The sequence below is a fragment of the Phallusia mammillata genome, chromosome 8, assembly GCF_965637545.1.
Source record: "Phallusia mammillata chromosome 8, kaPhaMamm4.hap1.1, whole genome shotgun sequence".
Taxonomy (NCBI): domain Eukaryota; kingdom Metazoa; phylum Chordata; class Ascidiacea; order Phlebobranchia; family Ascidiidae; genus Phallusia; species Phallusia mammillata.
The window spans coordinates 837769-858127 of NC_137259.1; the positions used below are offsets into that span (position 1 = coordinate 837769).

The window sequence follows — 20359 nt, forward strand, 5'->3', positions numbered from 1 at the left end:
AACGGCCGCTCGTATATTCGTTGAAACTAGTCTTGCTTACCTCGTACTTCTGTTATCTTCCATCAGCTTGCAAACCACTATAGCCGAGGCTACCAATTACGGAAAGTGCGTGCAACGTGAATCACTTTTACGTCAGACAGCACATTTCGTTGACGTTGCTCACGTGACATGTAATCGTTTTGAAACTGGAGTACCTGTTCCGAAGTTCGCGGGATGTTCTTTAAAGGTTAATGTGAATCAAGTACTTTAAACTTCCGATAACAAGATGTTTTAAAGGTGAAACTTTAGGTACAAAAGGAAGTTTTGAAAACGAACCTTTTTTGTGATTCAATAAAGTTCACAATAAAGATTTTTGCAAGCCTGTTTCAACTTTAGACAACATCATAGTATAAAGTTCAAAGAAAAGCTAAAAATAGTTTTATTCGCATTTCTGAAAAATCTGAGCTTGCACGCACAGAAAGACAAACGACTCAGGACGCGGTAAACTTTGTTTGTTGCTGCCATCAAATAATTCTGCCTCTAAGATCGATCACTGGTTTATAACATTTGTTTGTCGTTTGTATCAGGGATTAAGCAAGATTTTGCCTGTATTCAATCTGACCATGAAAATTGAAGGTATGCAATGTTCTGCGGTTGCAAAGTTTGCACACTAATCCCGAATCATACGTTGCTTGAAACTGATTATACGATTTTTTAGTTATATGTTGGTGGAATGCAAATACTCTGGCCTTTTTTGCGTTATTTATTTCAGAATTATATTCTTGCATACAAAATGTCTTCAACCAACAATGAGGCAAACCAAGGAGTAAACGACGTATATTGCAGTCGCTCAGTAAAGATAGCATAATAGGACATTTAGAAATTGTAGAAGTAAACCATTGCACCATACATCCAGGAGATTACTTTACATCAAGTTAACCAAACAAAGATTACTTTAACCTTTAACCCCTCAATCTCTCGGTTTATGTGTCGCATAAATAGGCCTGGGGCGTTTAAACCGGACGTTTTTCAAACTTGGCAAGAAACGCGAAAAATGGCCGAAATTTTGGTGAAAAAATATCCCTATTTTTCCCCTGCAATCATCTTTCGAAAATGGATCACAAAATTTAGATACTTTGAAGAAGTCACTAGAAGAACGCACGTAGTACAATGACACAGTGACCAGAAGGACAATAAATAGAATTCTTGATATTTTCTATCTGTCAAATCGTATTGACGTCATCTAACTTTCAGAGCGTAATGTTCTCGTCGTGTCATTGTGACGTCAGAGCATACTTTGATGACTGAACGATCGACGTTCGACAATAATGAAGTCACGTGATCGGCTATGCTGGCCGCGGGACGACTCCGTTGCAAATTCTGCGAAAAAATACCTGGTTTGAAATTCTATTCGAATAAGGCACTGAAGATGTTCCTTATAAGTGAAATATATTTGTTCTTATAAAGATAGCTAAGTGAGTTTAACCTGGAAACAAACGTTTCCAAACGTGTGGTTTGAAATTGTTGGTCTACAAATAATATGATTTTCTACAACTAAGTATTTTATTATCTTATTCAAAATCGTTTATGCAACATTTAAATAAATGATTCACTGATTTCAGAAATGATTCATTCATAAAAAAATAACGACAACCTTTTTTTGTTTTTTTCCCGCAAACTAGATTTTCTCATTTAAACAGTAAAGAAGTTTTGAAACTTGACACAACATTTACCAAAAACGCTTTTCTCACCAATTTGCGGTTCTATTGTTCACGTCACAGACACAAAGCGCAGAATTTATATTTAGCAAAAAGATTACGTGCCCAACAGCTGGAATGATGTTACACTGCGGCCGGTTGTCATGGTAACGCTGATGTTTTTCAACAACAGGTTTCTATATTTGTTACCAAACCCGAGGAAGGCATCAATTTTCGATAAACTATCCCGTGTGTCGGTTTCCATAGGTTTTAATGTGACCACAAACATGTAATTACTACAGTTCTTCGGTTATAGCGTCTATAGTTCTGTTTGTGGGTCTGTCTTGGGCCCTTCTCATATATAGTTTTGACATTCCGTAATACTAACAATTGCGCAATTATAATAGTCTGTTTATGTATAATACGTTTGTCTTAATGTTTAAGTTCGACGAAAAGTCTAATAGCCTATTAAGAAAATTATAATTTCACTAATATGACCGGTTTTGTTCTTTTACTTAAAAACAAAAAACAAATTTCTTTTTAACAAAAAACAAATCTATTCTCTTTGAAAATAAAAAACATTCTGCCCGTTTACTACAGTTGGATATGCGTTATCATTTCTAACACCATCACATTGTACTATTGGAAGATATTTTCATTTTATCGTAACTATTTCATGGCTTGGCGTGAGTTGAAAACTTGGCGAAAGGTCACACACCTTGTGCATTGTAGCAATAATAGTTGCTTTCGCTGCCTTTGGTACGTGACAACAGAACACCAAGCGCCGTGGGAAGAAAATTTTGGAAGTCACCAGTTTTTGCGCGTGTTTTGCATCACGAACATTTTAATCGTTGCCCAGCAATCACCACGATTTTGCTGCACATGTTTCTGTGCTTTTCAACGGCTTTAGGTAAACAATAATCTTTGTTAAAAAGTTTTTAGGTATTCGTTTTACTACTGCGTAAACTTTGGTGTCTGGTTGGACAAATTTGGCAATTAAAATAATTTAAAAAGAATGGGAATAAAGGCGGATCATTAACCCTTTATGTCATTTATTTGTTTAAAAAGCATTAAACATGAGAAATAACTGGCCTAAATAAACTTACAAAACTATACTTGTTTTGCTTTTTAAATGTTTCGGTAAAAGATCATGTCATCAGAAGTCATATAAGTTAAGTTGGTTTTATCACAGTTTTGCATTGGTAGCCAAGCATTCCACACAAATTGTAATGCATCGCAATTTTTTTACGCACGTGGGTTTTTTCCGCAGGTTCTGCAGACCCGGATTAAAACACGAAAGTTGTCAACAAAATTTTGAAGGTCGCATATTTCCGATATTTATGTCCAGGCGTTTTTTGAAACGACCACTTTACACGACTAATCGCTACATTTCCGCCCTGCTAAAGGACGGGTTATGCCAATGTACACACTGCGTGGAACTTAAAATTTCCCTTTGATGTCTAAACAAAATATAATCTGATTGGCCCGTTTGACGAACTACGTCTATATAGTAAACACACTTAAATATTTTTCAGTTTCTTTTTAATCATTTATCCAGTTACTATCTATTTGGTATTTGTTTGCTCGCTTTTGTATTGCTACGTTTTATTTATGGGCACCAGTGCTCTGGAACCGATTTGAGACTTAATTATAATTAAAACTGTATGCCAAGGAGCTTGTACATAACGGTGTGCTAAGATAACTATAAATTGCATTTAGCAATAATGATGACCAGCGATTGTAGGGACGTTTTCGATGAAGTCGCAGGCATAATGCGTATGTTACAAACTTAACACCAGAGCTTCTGTTCAAAACATTTATTACTACGCGAGTTGTAGAAATTGAATTGGGACTCATCTGAGTTTATACTTGCTGCAAAATGTTAGCCAAAACTATGTGGCATGATTGCACAGTCGGCTATAGTAACTGATACATTTGTCAAAAACAAAGATTATGTAATATATTGGTCTCAAACACATAAAATCCGCAACTTATGCACTGTGAGCTGCATCCGAAGTTAAAGTGAAAAAAGTGCATTGTTGGTTGCATGACGCAATTGGCTTACAGCAGCTATTTTGCGCACGGCGGCATTGCGCAGTTCAATGCCCTTTTACTTCGATAAACTCACGCCCCTTAGGGTACAGGATTTGTCACGTTCGCTTGCAATTTCCGCCGCTTGCGGTCTAAGTAAAACTGCATGGGAATCATTTGACGCCCAAAAATTATGCCAACTTTCGGCCTGGGGCAAAAAAACTTTGCAAACGTGTTGGTGAGATATTTAATTGAGCCCAAAATTTTAAGCTCAATTTTATTTTGAGTTGGAAAATTTAAAGAAAAAACACCGAAAGTTTCGGAGCGTCGCCGCTTTTACACAATGCTATGTCTACGTGCCTTAATATTTACGTATAGTTACCTCAACATGATGGGAATTTCTTGAATAATTCGGTCTCTGAAAAAGAAAGAAAACAATTCGGTAATTTTGTGACCAAAATCGTGAATTGCGAAATTTAAATAATTTTGCCCAAACCCTGCTCCAAATATAAACTATAAGGCCAAGATTGTCGTGGTAGGACAAAGCGGTTTTGCCGCAGGTATCAACAATATTGGATTTTATATTCAGACTTCGTTGTAATTCGAAAACCGGGCCCACAAAAAATATAACCATGCAATAAAGCAGTGCTATTGACAGAGAGTATGGGCCCCTATTTTATCGCCCCCTCAATAAAGACAGCAACAAGTCATATATGTGTAACTTCACTTTCCATAATATTGACCCAGGGTTGCTCAGTGCCGGATTAAGGGTCTGCTGGCCTGTAGGCACATTTTATAACTGGCCCGAAAATCAGGGTTGCCAACTAAAAAATTACAATTATCAGTGTTGCCAAATCATTTGTTGTTGCAACTATAACACAGGGTACCGTGCAAAAACTTGGTCATATGCAAAATAATTATTTTGAAAACATGACTAAATATCTGATTTTAAAGTGGCCTGAATTTTTGACTAGTAGGCACGTGCCTACTTTGCCTAATGGTTAATCCAGCACTGGGGTTGCTGTATAGTACGCTCAGACGTTTTAAGATTCCAGATGTTTTCGTGCGCGAATCTATCTACTACATGAGCTTAGGCTTTATTTCATGGTTGTAGAGTTTTTTACTTAAAATTTTCTTCATCATAACTTAAGGACAAATCTTTTCCACTCAACAAACCTGCATTATAAGTAGGTCAGCTAGCTCCCCATGCAGTTTACGAACTTTTAACACCAAAGGTCGTAGAACCCGCGATGAAACAGATTGACGATGTGTGCGAGCGTACGCCTGCAAAAACTTCTCAAAATCCCGCAGAAATTCGATCATGGCTTCAATCGATAATTCCGGGTTTCCTGCCTGAGACAAAAACATTTGTTACGTCACAGTTTCATAAAGGAAGCTGTGAATTGTGACGTCATAATGGTTATTTATGTGACCTTATGATGGTGTCACAATTTACATGTTACATCACAGTCAAAATCACACATCTATTATTTCCCCATATTGTTAAACTTTCTACAATTTTCTTACAAATTACAAAACAAACAAATTGTCATCATGGTGAAATGTAAATAGCTTCTCATGTCACAAATCAACGAACATTTTCCAACTTTTTAAACTCACGTTTTTCACTACAGAAAACAGGAAATGCTTTCTTGTTGACACGTAAAATCTGTTATTTGCAAGGGACCTAATTCAATCCAAAAATATTCCCCAAATGGCAAGCAAAGGGGCATTTCACTGTACAACATATTAGGGACAAAAATATTGGCGTTTTAGGTTTTAGAGAAGACATCCTCTACTCATTTAAGTTGTAGAGTCCTAATCATGTTTTTGCCTTGACCGTCGGGAAAGACCGCCGACTATTTTGCACTCGGCAATGGAAATGAGTGCATATGCAACTGCAATCTGCGATAAGTTAAAATCGTCAACGCAAGATCCAACATTCCCAGATCTTTGTAACTCGGGTTTAACACAACCTATGGCAAATTTAAATCATCGCAAGCTTGTTTTTGTCCGGGACATTTTTTAAATTCTGAACCAAGGTTTTTTGTTTATGAAGCGATTTCGGGCGTGCCACTGTATCGGGGGATGATACTGTTATGCAAGCCTTGTAATCGTGATTGTAAGTGAGATAACAGATGGACATCAGCGCTTGCGGCATCGTCGCGCCTTTAACACTCTCAGCTTCCAAAGATCGCTACTGTCACACCGACTATTAAAGTCAGTTGTTTAAATCGGAAACTATACAGCATTGCTATTATCTACAATTTTTCGCATAATTGAGCACAGCACCGGGCCCATTGAAGGCATGAAACCGAATCTAGGTTTTACCGAAAGAAAATCTTTATTCCTTTGTTTATCGTGCACTGTACTAGTCGCATTCAGTGTTATTTACCCTGATGAAGACGACCTGTATATAGGACGTCGAAACGTCGGAATAAAATCACATTTGCCAGAAGAGCTCTTTAAACTTGATACTATGCCTGGCAGCAATAGCTTATACATAGAAAATCTTTATCTTTTACAAACGTTTGGTTTTCCTAACTTCGAAAATATGTTCGTGGACATTTTACGAAACAACAAAGCTAGCCAAAAATTGACAAAAACAAAATACTTTACAAAATTACTTGTCTTAGCTAACTGTGTTTTAACCATAATACTACAGAGATCGACACTTCGTGGACCAACATCTAACACAAGGGCTCCTTCATATTTTTATCCCACCTTCCACGTTCATATTATTCTTTCAAAATAGAGTGTTTATGACCGACATGCTTGTGCCAGCTAAAATTGAAAAATCACCAAGGTGTTAGCGGCTGTTACCCCGGGTGAAAAGCTTCAGTTTGGTGTTCTAAAGTCAATTGATTTATTTTGACTTATTGACATAAGCTCTTTTCAGCAATATAGGTTTTATACGTACACGATATGCAGTACAGTAAGTTTCCTATATTGAAAAACCGTTGTTTAAATTAAATCACATCCAAAACCTGTGTATACAAAACTCTTGACAAACTGAATGAACTGCCACATATTGTTTACTTGTTTGGCAACAACTGGTACATCAGTTCCTTATTCAAATAGAATCTATTTATACTCGGAGTTTCATTGTTATAACACTTACCGTGATTCGCGTATGTTCGGATGCGCTCAGGTTTACTCCGTCAGAAATCCAAATCTCACGACTAAAAGTTCTCGCATTTCGCGATAAAATTGTCTTTAGAGCGGCAATGTCCCTTCTGGCTCGCTTGCACAAAGCACCAGCCGCGTGTTGAGATGAAACTCCGCGTTTTGTCCGCGACAACTCCATTTTGTTCGTGGACTCCTTAAAACTGGAGTGGCCGAGAACGTACGCTGCTGACGCAAAGGAGGTTGCTAAATACGCCAGAAGAAGAGAAGCGACGATCACTCTGCTCGGGTTCTCGATCAGTGACGCAGCGACAGGTATTCGCATCGTTTTCTGCGAAAGTTAAACCCACGTGGTTCGTAAGGTGCCTGGCTCTACCTGCTGCTGCCGTGCCCTGCCCACTGGCATGAGTCTACTATGGAAGCTTATATACGTTGGAACCGCTTTCGGTCTTGGTGTGTTTTAACTCTTTCTAACCGAATTTTCGGTTCCACGTAAATTTACAAGTTTTTAAATTATTGTTATGTTATGAGAACAGACTATTGCCGGGAATACACAATCTATATCGGGGACTGCTTTATATAACGGATCTGCCGCTTGCATTTGTTGTTACATCACATGCATTACCCCCCAAGTTTACCCATTGCCAAGCATGTAAGGTCAAAGACATTTCTGTGCATCATAATTCTAAATCTGTCAAAAATACTCACAAATCGTCAAAAGGAAACAAACTCCCGACGGACATTTTCTTTTTATTTCCTGCTATCCTGCTTTGACCCGCCACCAACAGAGAGAGAAACTTGAGAGTGAGGGAGAGCAGCGAAATTATATCATTGAATCCGACTGAACGACGCGCCTGAAATGACTGAAAAACTTTGCTGACAGTCGTCGTCGCACGGCGGTTTGCCCCTGGGGTATGCAACAGGCCCTCTACACGCCGCAGCCAAAAACGTCGGCGGGAACGGTCAGTCGAAATATAGACGTGGTGTTTTCTTCCGTAACGAGCGCCTCGGCGGCCTGTGCACGGGGATTGCGGCAATTTCAACCCGCCCCGAAAATGCCCGGATCGTGATATGTGCGATGAAATTGAAATCAATCGGTTCCTGGGAATAGCTCAGGGCGCTCCCTGCACAGCCAGTCGCATCAACTCGGAGATTAAAACCCCAAGGGCTGCAAATATTTTCCAAACTCTCCCCTAATTGTGTTAAGTTTCAAAACATGTGATGTGATGAATATTTAGCATGTGGACAGTGGTGGGATTCAGTCGGTTCGCACCGGTTCTACAGAACCGTCTCACGAAATTTTATGAGACCAGCGACCCGGTTAGCATTACTAATTACTGTCAATGGACTTTTTGCAACAAAACCGGCTGAAAAATATGACGTTTGTGATAGACCTGGCTGAAAAATATGACGTTTGTCATAGAACCGGCTGAAAAGTATGACGTTTGTGATAGAACCGGCTGACAAAAAAGAAATGAATCCCACTACTGCCAAGGGTTGCAAATATTTTCCAAACTCTGCCCTAATTGTGTATAAGTTTCAGAACATGTGATGTGATGAGCATGGTGGCAGTCGACCGCTCAGCCTCGGGCGCCGAATAAATTCAAGTAACTGGTATTAACATCAGCGAGCTAAGTCGGAAGCTTTCAGGTCTGACGCCGGCTCGCACAGTAATACGTCACTGAGTAATAATCTACCTCATTGCCCGGAATAACGTTGACCTCCGTTTCACCTTGAGACCGATCAAGTTGTTGTGTTATGCAGTCATTTGTGGTTGATGTATTTTTGGTGAATATCTGTAAGTATGGATGGTATAAAATTTCCTGAAAAAAAACAAAACGCATTTGCAAATAATGTATAAATAAACAAAACAATGTTTTCTACAATTAATTTATTAAATATTTTGGATTTCGAAATTATTAAGACCACAAATTAGGATCAAGGTAATTTGTGTTTGTAAACATATTTTTCAGAAGCGGAAAAAAATGTTTGGTCAGCAATTTAGAAAGTTGTGCAAATTACTTTCATGATAAACTTTCACCTAGATCTCTTTGTACGCTTTAAATTTCAAATTGTTGCGATTTTCCCTGATTGAGTCTACGCCCGTTAAAGTTTCATTTTAATTCACAATTTGGATGATTACGGTTTCTCATTGCAAAAATTTTTCCAACGCCAAAACAACTGCATAAGTTCAAGTTCAGTTAAGCTGTATTAAGAACAAACCAGGGATGCTTAATTCCCGAAAAGATACATTTCTTAGTTCAGCCTGATGCTCCACCTAACGGTTAAAAATAGAAGGAAAAGTCAGACTTACATTAAATCGCTAAAAAATACCACTTCGAACTATGATTGAACAGACTAACACTTTTTGAAGTTTACAGAAATGTTTTCATAATTAAAGTGTATCAATGTACAAACATTTCAAGATTGAGTTCGTTTCAAAAATACGGACTATTTTTATCAAAAAATAATGTTTTCAGTTAAAAATAACCATGACAGCAACAATTGACCAACTTATATCACGACAAAACGTTTCACCGACAAAATTACAGAACATGCCGATTTTATCTTTTGTTTTGTATGTCATAAACTGTATTTGTCTGTGACGCAAACCCTCCTACAAGTGGATGATTTTAAAAAACAATATCCGAAACATATATTGTTATGTCATTGTCAAAAGCGAAATAATGGCCGACCCGTTTATGATGATAACAACCGAAATAGCTATTCGTCGTATGATTTTATATTTGTCAGACAGCATCAACAAAAATAGCTGCTTCTTTTTATTGCTTGTCTATTTTTATGTTGCAAACTGTCTCATGGAAATAATACGTTTATGAAAAACTTATTACATGGTCTTTGCTTAAAAATTAATTTTGAGTTTCTGTTTTGTAAGTCATGATGGTATGGTTCATTTTGTCACGTGGTATAGTTATATCGCAGTGGTATCATATGGTCAAGGTTGCTTACACGCTGGGTTAGGGTTAGAGCCTTGGAGTTAGGGTTAGGGTTAGAGATGGAGTTAGGGTTAAGGTATGTTGCGATATAGTTATGAAATTTCAACGTTATAGTTTTATGTAAAGTTGAAGTTGTGAAAATCTGATGTAAAAACCATGGCATGGAATCAACACACATGACATCATGTTTGTAAGGTTAGGGTTAGAGCTAGGGTTAGGGTTAGGGCATATTGCGATAGTGATGAAATTTTATCGTTGTAATTATATGTAATGGTAAAGTTGTGAAGATGTGTATGTGCATACCATGGTATGAAATCTGCCCAAATGACATTACGTTTGTAAGGTGAATGTATAGGCTTTTGGTTACTTAGGGTTAGAGCTAGGGTTATAACCCTAACCCTATAGGATTACAGCTATTTTTTACAGCGAGTTATGGTTAAAGCTATAGGCGTTGGGGTTAGGGTATCTGTCATATAATTTCAACGATGGGAAAATGTATAAAATTACCACCATAAAATTTCATCGCATGATAGTATTTTTATCTGGTGAAGATAAGGTTTTCTGTTAGTTAGGGTTGGAGTTATTGAGTTAGGGTTAGGGTATATAGTTATGAAATTTTATCGATGTGATTTTATGTAATGTTAAAGTTATGAAAATGTGTAATATGTAAAAGCCATGGCATGAAATCAACATGCTTGACATCATGTTTGCAAGGTAAACGTTATAAGGCTTTTTGTTACTTAGGGTTAGAGTTGTTGAGTTAGGGTTAGGGTTACATATTTAGGGTATATCAAGAAATAACCGAGCTACTACGCTGCAAAATGGAAAAAAAATGTTTATACCATGGCATGAAATTGACAAGATAAACTTTCATCACATAAAAGTATATATCTAAGTTGAGGGTTATGAGTTTTCGTTTGGTTAGGGTTGGTGCTATTGAGTTAGGGTTAGGGTTAGTGCTATGGAGTTAGGGTTAGGGTTGGTGCTATGGAGTTAGGGTTAGGGTATATCGCGATATAATCACCAAGTTATGAAAATTTAAGGCGTTAATACCATAGCATAAAATTACCACGATAAAGTTTTAACTCATGACAGTATTTCTATTAGGTGAGGTATCGTTTTTTTGGTAGTTGGGGTTGAAGCTATGGGGTTAGGGTTAGGGTTAGAGCTAGGGTTATAACCCTAACCCTATAGGATTACAGCTATTTTTTTCAGCGAGTTATGGTTAAAGCTATGGGTTTAGGGTATGTGCGATATAATTTCAACGTTGGGGAACTGTATAAAAATAACCACTGTAAAATTTCATCGCATGACAGTATGTTTATATGGTGAGGATGAGGTTTTTATTTGGTTAGGGTTAGAGCCTTATGCGGTTAGGGTTGTAGATTTAGGGTTATGGTATATCGAGAAATAACTAGGCTACTGCGCTGCAAAATGGATAAGATGTTCATGCTATGGCATGAAATTGACAAGTTAAACTTTCATCTCATTAAAGTATGGATCTAATTTGAGAGTTTGAGGTTTTCAGTTTGTTAGGTTAAAGCTATTGCGTTATAGGGTTAGGGTTGAATCTATGAAGTTAGGGCACATCGCGCTATATTTACAAAGTTATAAAAAGGTATGAGACGTAATTACTACAGCAAAAATTGTCCCGTTAAAATTTCATCGCATGGCAGTATGTTTATTAGGTGAGGTATCAGTTTTTGAGTAGTTAGGGTTAAAAGCTATGGAGTTAGGGTTAGGGATATGAAGATAGGGTTAGGGTTGGTGCTATTGAGTTAGGGTTAGAGCTATGGAGTTAGGGTTAGAGCTATGGAGTTAGGGTTAGGGTTCGATCTATTGAGTTAGGGTTAGAGCTATGGAGTTAGGGTTAGAGCTATGGAGTTAGGGTTAGGGTTGGATCTATTGAGTTAGGGTTAAAGCTATGGAGTTAGGGTTAGAGCTATGGAGTTAGGGTTAGGGTTGGATCTATTGAGTTAGGGTTAGAGCTATGGAGTTAGGGTTAGGGTTGGATCTATAAGTTAGGGTATATCGCGATATATTTACAAAGTTATGAAAAAGTATAAGACCTAAATACCTTAGCATAAAATTATCCCTGTAAAATTTCATCACGTATGACATGTTTATTAGATGATCAGGTATCAGTTTTTGAGTAGTTAGGGTTGAAGCTTATATGAACTTAGGGTTAGGGAATGTTATGGTATATGGACATATAAATTAATACAAGGTTGTGAAAATGTATAATATGTGAATACTATGACATGAAATCAACACGAATGACAATATATTTGTAAGGTGAGGAATAGGCTTTTTGCTATTTAGGGTTAGAGGTAGAGTTATAACCCTAACCCTATAGGATTACAGCTATTTTTTACAGCGAGTTATGGTTAAAGGTATGGAGTTAGGGTTAGGGTATGTGGCGATATAATTTCAACGTTGGGAAACTGTTTAAAATTACCACTATAAAATTTCATCGCATAACAGTATGTTTATAAATTGAAGGTAAGACTTTTTGTTAGTTAGGGTTAGAGCCAGAGAGGTAGGGTTTGGGGGTGTCTAAGAAATAACCCAGCTACTACGCTGCAAAATGAACAAGATGTTCACACAGTGGGATGAAATTGACAAGATACAATTTTATCACATCAAAGTATGCAGGGTGAGGGTTAAGGTTTTCCTTCGGTTAGGGTAAAGCTGTAGAGTTAGGGTTAGGGTTGGAGCTATGGAGTTAGGGCATATCGCGATATATTTACAAAGGTATGAAAATGTTTACCCCATTAAAATTTATAATCACATATGATATGTTTATTAGGTGACAGGTGAGGTATCAGTTTGTGAGTAGTTATAGGGTTGAAGCTATGGTATTAGGGTTAGGGTTGGACTTAGGGTTCTTGTAAGTTGTGAAAATGTATGTAATAAAAACCATGGCTTAAAATTGTCACGATACAATTTCATCGCATCGTAATATCATTGTGAGGGTTGTAGGATTAGGATTTATGTTAGTTAGGGTTAGTGCTATTAAATTAGGGTTAGGGTTAGGGTTTGGATTTTTAGGGTATTGCTATATTGCGATATAATTACAAATTTATAAAAATACTTGAGATGAAAATACTATAGCATGAAATTACCACCTTAAAATTTCGTCACTTGACAAAATGTTTGTAAGGTGAGGGCAGGTTTGTACTTGATTAAGGGAGTAAGGGTTAGAAATAGAGTTAGGTTTGGAGCTAAAATTTTGTTTTCGATTCGTTAGGGTAAAACTGTGGAGTTAGGGTTATAGGGTATATCGCGATATAATTACGGGGTTAGGGTATATCGCGATTAAAGTTGTGAAAATGTATAACATGTAAATAACATAAATTACATTGCATGACACAACACTATAAAGATAGGGATATATAACTTTAGAGTTTTTTTTGGTTAGCTAGGGTTTGGAGCAGTAGAGCTAGAGTCAAAGTTGGGTTGATGTTGGGGTGAGGTTAGCATACATTGCAATACAATTAGGCTACCTTCATATTAAAATTGCTAATTGCATGGCATGTTTTTTAGCCTTTTAGCTTAGTTTTGTTGGTCGGCGTTAGTTGGGGTTTGATTCAGTGTAAAAAAATCTGAGAAAATGTATGACACCCTGGCATAAAACCCAGATGGTTTTAATTCTTGATAATTTAATGGCGAAATAACTCGAAACTTTGTTACCAACCTTGTCCATTTTTTTTTATTTTTTTTTACCAACCTTGCTCACAAGTAGGCTACAAAGTTATTTCGCTTATCAGATTTGCTCATTGTTTCGCTTATCAGATTTGCTCATTGCAAATATATTTTAATTTGGTGCACAAATGAATACAAAAACTGAGATTTTTCAAGATTTACACTCCCCAAAAAGTTAAAATGACATTTGTATGACGTCACAACTATTTAGTCTCAAACCCTATGAGCAGCCGTCGCTTAGGGTTGTTTGTGCAAAAGTGAATTGCGTGCAGCTGCCGGTAAGGTTACTGTCACAAATTTATTTTATTACGGTTTGTATGTATAATATGAATTTGTAATGTAGAGATCGTGGTTTAAATTTGGTGAACTGTCTAACTTTTTTGTTACGGCTTTAGAAAATGAATCATTCGCATGTGAAATTTTTGATAAATTATTTGAATGTTTTCCAGTTTATGAGATTTTATTTCCTTGTGCTTTGGAAGTTCGTTGTTTTGAAGAAACACATTTTGACAACTTAGCCCACTACCTTTCAAAAATAACTACTGTATAATTCATGTTTTTGTTTTAACTTTTACTTATTGTTCCTGTTTTTTTCCTTGTCGCACAGATTTAAGTTGTATCAAACTAAAACTGTGCTAGAAGAATTTTTGCAGTCAAGAATACATTCAATTGCTTTTAAGCTTCAATCAAGAGTTCCGCATGAGTGATAACGTACTTAATCTGCAAAATTACGGTAAGTTATATTACATTTTATTTTAAAAACCTAACTTGTTACATTAGTTTGGCAAAAACATTTTCCACCTGGCATTGAGCAGTAGGAGTTGGAGTGAGGTAAAAATATTTTCTGATTGACTTCTTTTATTAGAAGTTGTCCAACTGTGACTATGGACATTTAAATATCAGTTGGCGAAGTGGTAGCTGTTTCTTTGGAAGTGGTGTTATGTTCAATGGCAGATGTTGTATCAGACTCCCTACAATTGTGCAACACAGACATCAATATTTGTTATATCAGTCTGTTCACCTTAAACTGGACATACTGTTGTTGTAACAATATTTAAAGAAAACTCAAGTCTTGCTGCAACCATTTAATTGCGTGAGGTTTTGTTTTAGATCCTTTTGCTGATGCAAGCAAAGGAAATGATGCTGGAAGCCAAGGGTCTGTGATTCACATCAGAATTCAACAAAGAAACGGTCGAAAAACCTTGACCACTGTACAAGGGATTTCTGAAGATTATGACAAGAAGAAAATTGTGAGAGCCTGCAAAAAGGCAAGAAACCATTACTGTTACACTTTTAATCATTTGACTAAATTCTTTATTTGCCACTCATTTAAACGGAAATAAATTGTAATGATAATTTGGGTAACCAATATTTACATGACGGGGTCAGTGAAAGGCCAAACATTGGCCATTGGGCCAGTGACTCGTTATTGCCGATTTAAAGACCAGGAAAAAGGTGGTAATATGGAATGTCGCTGTTGGAGCAGCAGAACAAAACGAGGGAGTGCAAGAAAACAAAGGGGATAACATTGCAAAAAAACTAAATCTAGAACAATGATCATCATCTAGATTTTATTTAATTAACATGTTGCTGGCATTTTTTAGGAGTTTGCTTGTAATGGAACGGTGGTAGACCACTCAGAGTATGGGGAAGTTTTGCAATTACAAGGTGACCAGAGGCAAAATATTGCTGAATTTTTACTGAATGTAAGTACATATGTTTGCTAGTAAATGGTTTTTACATTTTGTCCCTAAATTAGTCAATATTTACATTAAACCAGTATTTCTCAAACTGTGCGCCGCAACGCCCAAACTGTGTTGTCGCAACACCCAAACTCAAACTGTGCGTCGTTTTAATTTTCCAAGGGCATCGCAGAATAGTTCCGTTTCGCGCCTTTTTGTTGTTGTATCAATAAACTCAACTTTAATAATAAGTTTCCTCATTAACTTTTATTTGGTGGTCTGTCACAAATCTAGAAAACTTTTCCAGAGGCGTCGCAATAAAAAAAGTTTGAAAACCACTGCATTAAACAAATGACTAAACCAGGGACATGTAGCATATCGCCTACGTCAGCTATTTATGTGAACTTTGTCATGTAGTTGATTGTTTTAGACTTTTCACTGTTAAATCGTAGGAAGTTGTTATTTGCACTGTTCCATTAGCTTTTTTGACATTGTATTACAAAGTAAAAGTTTGCCCAATCCTCTGTTTAGAAATGTTGTCTTCATGCTCCCCTGAAACCAATCATAAATTGCACCTTGTTTTGATGACATTTTTTTCTTTTCCAGGTTGGATTAGCGAAGAAGGAACAAGTTAAGATTCATGGATTTTAAGTGTCGCTCTGTTGTTGCTTGTACAACTGTAAAATGTGTTGCTTTTCCAATACAATTTGGTGATTTCAAAACGTTTTTTAAATGGACATGTTGTGCATACAAGGCGTAATTTTGCTTCTCGCGTTTTAAATCAGTTTTTGCTTTTGCTGTCCAAAATTTTCAATGTGTTACTTTTTGTGTTGGTAATGTGTGAAAACCAAAGTTGCTTCAGATTAGAGGAGCTGTTGACTTCTCCTGGTGGCAGAAATGTACAATCCGGTTTTTATGTAACCTGTTATCTTCCTGTGACACACAACAGAACAATAAGTTTTTGCAATAGAAGTGTCAAAATTTTGCATTTTGTAATAACATTAGATAACATAACTCAGCCTATGTGGTTGTACTGTCATTTCATAGTAGGCTTTCTATGTAGGTGTTTGCAAAACAGTAAATCTAGGTTTCGGATCTTCCGCGGAGTTTAGTTAGCAGTGTTTTTTCAAAAAGTGGTTGAAAAGGGATTAAGTTTCTGCAACGTTTGTGCGTTGACTCCTACCCGTTTTGCTGGTTGCAAAATAACTGGTACGGTGCAATTGCAAACCGTGGGTGGCACTGCTTTTTATCTCTATGTCAACATCTTAAAAACTTGTACAACCAGAAGATAACTGAAGGCAAGTACTGCAAACCAAACCCTGGGTTTAAGAGGTTTATGTAATGTAGACATTATTGAGAGGTAGTTCAAATCTACGGTATTGTCACGAACAGTCTACTCCAGTGGTGGCCAACCTATGGCGCATGCGCCAAACGTGGCGCATTGGATGATAAAGGGCGCATTGTCTTCTTTTCATAATCATGAAAATCAAAGTAATAAACTAATAAATAAATAAAGTAAGCCATCCCTATTGATTATGTATATATACATAGTATATCAGAGTTATTTTTTACTTAATAGTTCTTATTACTATCCTTCTCATGCAAAAGTTGTTTCTTTCTCTTTCTCTCTATATACAAGAAGTAGTCATAAAAGGTGGGGTTACGAGACATTTATGGCGCATCCAACACAGCATGTTAAAAGTTGGCGAATGGTATGTAGTAGGTTGGCCACCCCTGGTCTACTCTATACCAAATGTTTTTTGATGCGTACAAAGCAACTACCATGCTTCTAAACTGAATATACGTAGTTAACCGTCAAAAATCCAGCGAAAGTGGGCTTGCATAGATATATTAGCATGTGATGAGTTTGGGAGCATGCGGATGCATTTAAAAATCGACGTAATATTGACATATGTGTTGTGTATCTGAAGACACAATTCATTTCCAGCGAAAGGTCTGTGGTCATATGACCTGTGTAACATCCACGTGACATGACGTCATTCGCATCATATGCTTCGGTCGTGACTCGGTTTGTGTGATTGTGAATCAGATGTCAGGGAATCATTCTTTACCAAAACATTGGACAAACACAGGAACTGTGGGCAGTAGTATTAATTAGTAGACGTTCATAACGAACATTCAGACAAAGGTTTGGGAGCTTGTGTGAAATACTAAAGTTTTTTGTTGATAGAAAATTCAGTACAACTTTACAAGCATCAGTAGTCAGTACTAACGTTGATCTATTTGTATGTGTGTTGGTCTGTGTATCTTTTATATTTCTGATATTTTTTGAAGGTTAACATTTTACAAAATGTTTGGTCCACGATTTAATGAACAAAAACTAAAAGTCAACTTGGGTTTGGTTCAAACCCGACTTAAACTGATTGAGAAAAAGAAAACTGACCAAGCCCTTCGAGCAAGACCAGAAATTGCAGATTATGTCAAAAATGCAAAAACGGATCGTGCTCGCGTCCGTGTGGAGCACATTATTCGAGAAGATTATCTAGTTGAAGCAATGGAGCTGGTCGAAATGTATGCTGATTTGCTAGCGGGAAGAATTGGGCTTATGAAAAGGTCCAAAGTACTTGAAGAAAGTCTCAAAACACCAATTTCAACCTTAATTTGGGCTGGCCCACGTCTTAGTCAATATTGTCAAGAGCTCACAACCGTTCAAAACATGCTTGGTGCGTATTATGGCAAGAAGTATGTGGAAGCGTGTATGTCAAATCAAGTTGGCACGGTGTGTGAAAGGGTCATGACTAAAATGGATCCTTCGCCACCAAAAAAGATTCTTGTGGAACGGTATCTTATTGAAATTTGTAAAGCTTCAAATGTTGACTTTACACCCGATCCAAGAGTCATGGAAGAGGAGTTAGAAGGAAGTCGGCCCGCTATTGATACCGACTTCATGGACTTCAACAAGGACTTTCCAACGGGTGGTGGTGGCTCTTTTCCTGGTGGAAGTGGAGGTGGAGGGTACTCTGGTGGGGGAGGTAATGGCGGCGGCGGTGGCGGCGGTGGTGGCGGAGGGGGACAGGTTGACCCGATTCCATCTTTCAGTTATGCAGCTGCTGCTTCAGCTCAATACCAACAACCACAGGCTCCATACCAACAACCGCAGGCTCCATATAATCCTGCCCCAGTACAACCAAATAACCTACCCCCATATTCTGCAACTGATCCCAACCAACAGGAAGAAACAAAACAAGCTCCTCCACTTCCTCACAAGGATCCTGCTGGTCCTGGAAAAGTTGATCTGTCAAATGAACCAGAAGGTGTATCTGCTTCATTACCAAGTTACAACGATTCACTCAACGCTCCTGGCAGCAGTCGTCCAGTGGCAGCTCCACGCAGTGCCTCTCCAGGAATACCAAACCTGCCTTCAGTTCCAACTAATCTTCCTCATGGTAGCATACCCGGGCCGGATAATAATTCAACTGGTAACAATGATGATGTGGATTTTGATGACCTCTCAAGAAGGTTTGAAAACCTCAGGAAGAAAACCTAAACAGCTTGTCAATGTACTGACCGCCTGAACAAAAATGTCACTGCTGTTTGAAAGATTGTTTGTGGGCTTATGGGTCCACATGCGATATATTATGTTATGTTACTCCACATGCAGTATAGGATTATACCTTGCTACTTTTTCTCCATAATTTTCGCAACTACGGTTCTGAAACAAAAGTTTCCTTTGAATGTAGGATCTCAAAACCTGAACAACACTTTTAAATAATGCAAACTCTTATGAGTTACTGTGCTATTGTAAAACTGGTTGAGCTGTGTAAGAAAGGCTAATGTAAGATACATGCTTTACATTTGCATTTGTATAACATTAGGGCAGTGAACTATTACTTATTTAAGATTTGCCGAAGCTGCTATGTTTGTTGAAATATATGACCAAAAGTTAATGTGGTACATGAAGGGCTATTTTAAAATTCAAACTGTAATTTTATGTTATGTAACTAGGCATTTCTGTTCAATGTAACTTGGACTGGAATTGTGAATGATTGAATTTTGCACTTAATTTCTGAAAAGACACCAACATGTAAATAAGTTTTACTTCGTTTCTAAATTTGCCTTGCTCTTAGATATTTTTTGCAGCGTTTGTTGTACTAATGTTTACTACTGGTTTGTGTTTTGTTGCGCATATTATGCAAAAAACACATATATGGTAGTTCTGTTTGTTTCCAATGGTCATGCTTGTAATTAGTCAGGTAATGAGTTTCTAGAGCATTTACAATCTGTAGGTTATTTTTGTCCTATGCAAGCTAGCATCTAAAAAAACAAAATTAATTTTAACTACATTAAGTTTGTTTCTTTGTTTTATTTAATGTCGGTTGGCTTTGCAATACCTAAAAGCATAGTGCTTTGAAATAAGAGGTGCCTGCCTGTCCCTAAACTTACAGAAGTTACTTATTTCGCTTGTAAAAATAAATCGAGGGACACAATTGCAGTAAACAATCTTCAAGCTAGAGAAAAGACATAGCTGCGCAATGTTAAGAATTGATTCACCAGGGTTGTGCGTTGTATAAGGGAAAGCACAAGAGATTGCACGTGGTAGTGGTTGGCGACGTAACGTTACGCCTTACGTAAAATGCGGCTTTCGTTAAATAACCAACGCCATAAGAAACACCGACAAAAGCTCGAAATGTACAACAGATATTGCGAGCTTGAGTTGAGTTTATTTCGCCGGTGAAGCAAAGAGGGAGAGGTACTCACATGGGAGGGCTACAATGGTGGAACCAGTAAAGTTGAGACAGAAAAAGAAACCCTGCCGGATAGTTTCGGGCGCCGGAAGAAAGGGTGCAGGACGACCGTAATCACGCCAATGAACATGTCATCGATCAAACTACAGCAGTAGTTCTCAAACTGTGCGTCGCGACGCCCTGGTGCGTTTCAATTTTCAAAGGGCGTCGCAGAATAGTTCCGTTTTGTGTTTTGTTGTTGTATCAATAAACACAACTTTAATAACAAGTTTCCTCATTAACTTTTATTTGCTGGTGCGTCGCAAGTCCAGAAAACTTTTGCAGAGGCGTCGCAACACAAAAAAAGTTTGAGAACCACTGAACTACAGTGATGTGTGCTACAGTGAACTTCGATAGAAACGCCAATGACAAACTATAATGTGTTTCTTTTTGAATCATTAGTTTGTGTTTATGGTTTGAAGAAGTAATAAAAACTG

The 20359-nt window shown here is 37.4% G+C and overlaps 3 protein-coding genes across 3 annotated transcripts; 2 read left to right on the forward strand and 1 right to left on the reverse strand.

Moving 5' to 3' along the window:
- Positions 1–724: 724 nt before the first annotated feature.
- On the reverse strand, positions 725–7706 carry LOC145205177 (uncharacterized). Its single transcript, XM_080077838.1, has 5 exons — positions 7542–7706; positions 6829–7164; positions 4884–5060; positions 4090–4125; positions 725–1359 (listed from the first exon to the last, which is right to left on the reverse strand). The coding sequence occupies exons 2-5, from the start codon at positions 7156–7158 to the stop codon at positions 1219–1221; spliced, it is 684 nt and encodes a 227-aa protein (XP_079933964.1). The 5' UTR covers positions 7159–7164; positions 7542–7706; the 3' UTR covers positions 725–1218.
- A 6370-nt stretch (positions 7707–14076) lies between these two features.
- LOC145203877 (eukaryotic translation initiation factor eIF1-like) lies at positions 14077–16200 on the forward strand. The gene is made up of 4 exons (XM_080076227.1): positions 14077–14228; positions 14606–14763; positions 15100–15201; positions 15784–16200. Exons 1-4 carry the CDS (start codon positions 14195–14197, stop codon positions 15826–15828), a joined length of 339 nt encoding a protein of 112 aa, XP_079932353.1. The 5' UTR covers positions 14077–14194; the 3' UTR covers positions 15829–16200.
- A 1238-nt stretch (positions 16201–17438) lies between these two features.
- LOC145203875 (IST1 homolog) lies at positions 17439–19625 on the forward strand. Its single transcript, XM_080076224.1, has one exon. It carries the CDS (start codon positions 17489–17491, stop codon positions 18683–18685), a length of 1197 nt encoding a protein of 398 aa, XP_079932350.1. The 5' UTR covers positions 17439–17488; the 3' UTR covers positions 18686–19625.
- Positions 19626–20359: the final 734 nt, after the last annotated feature.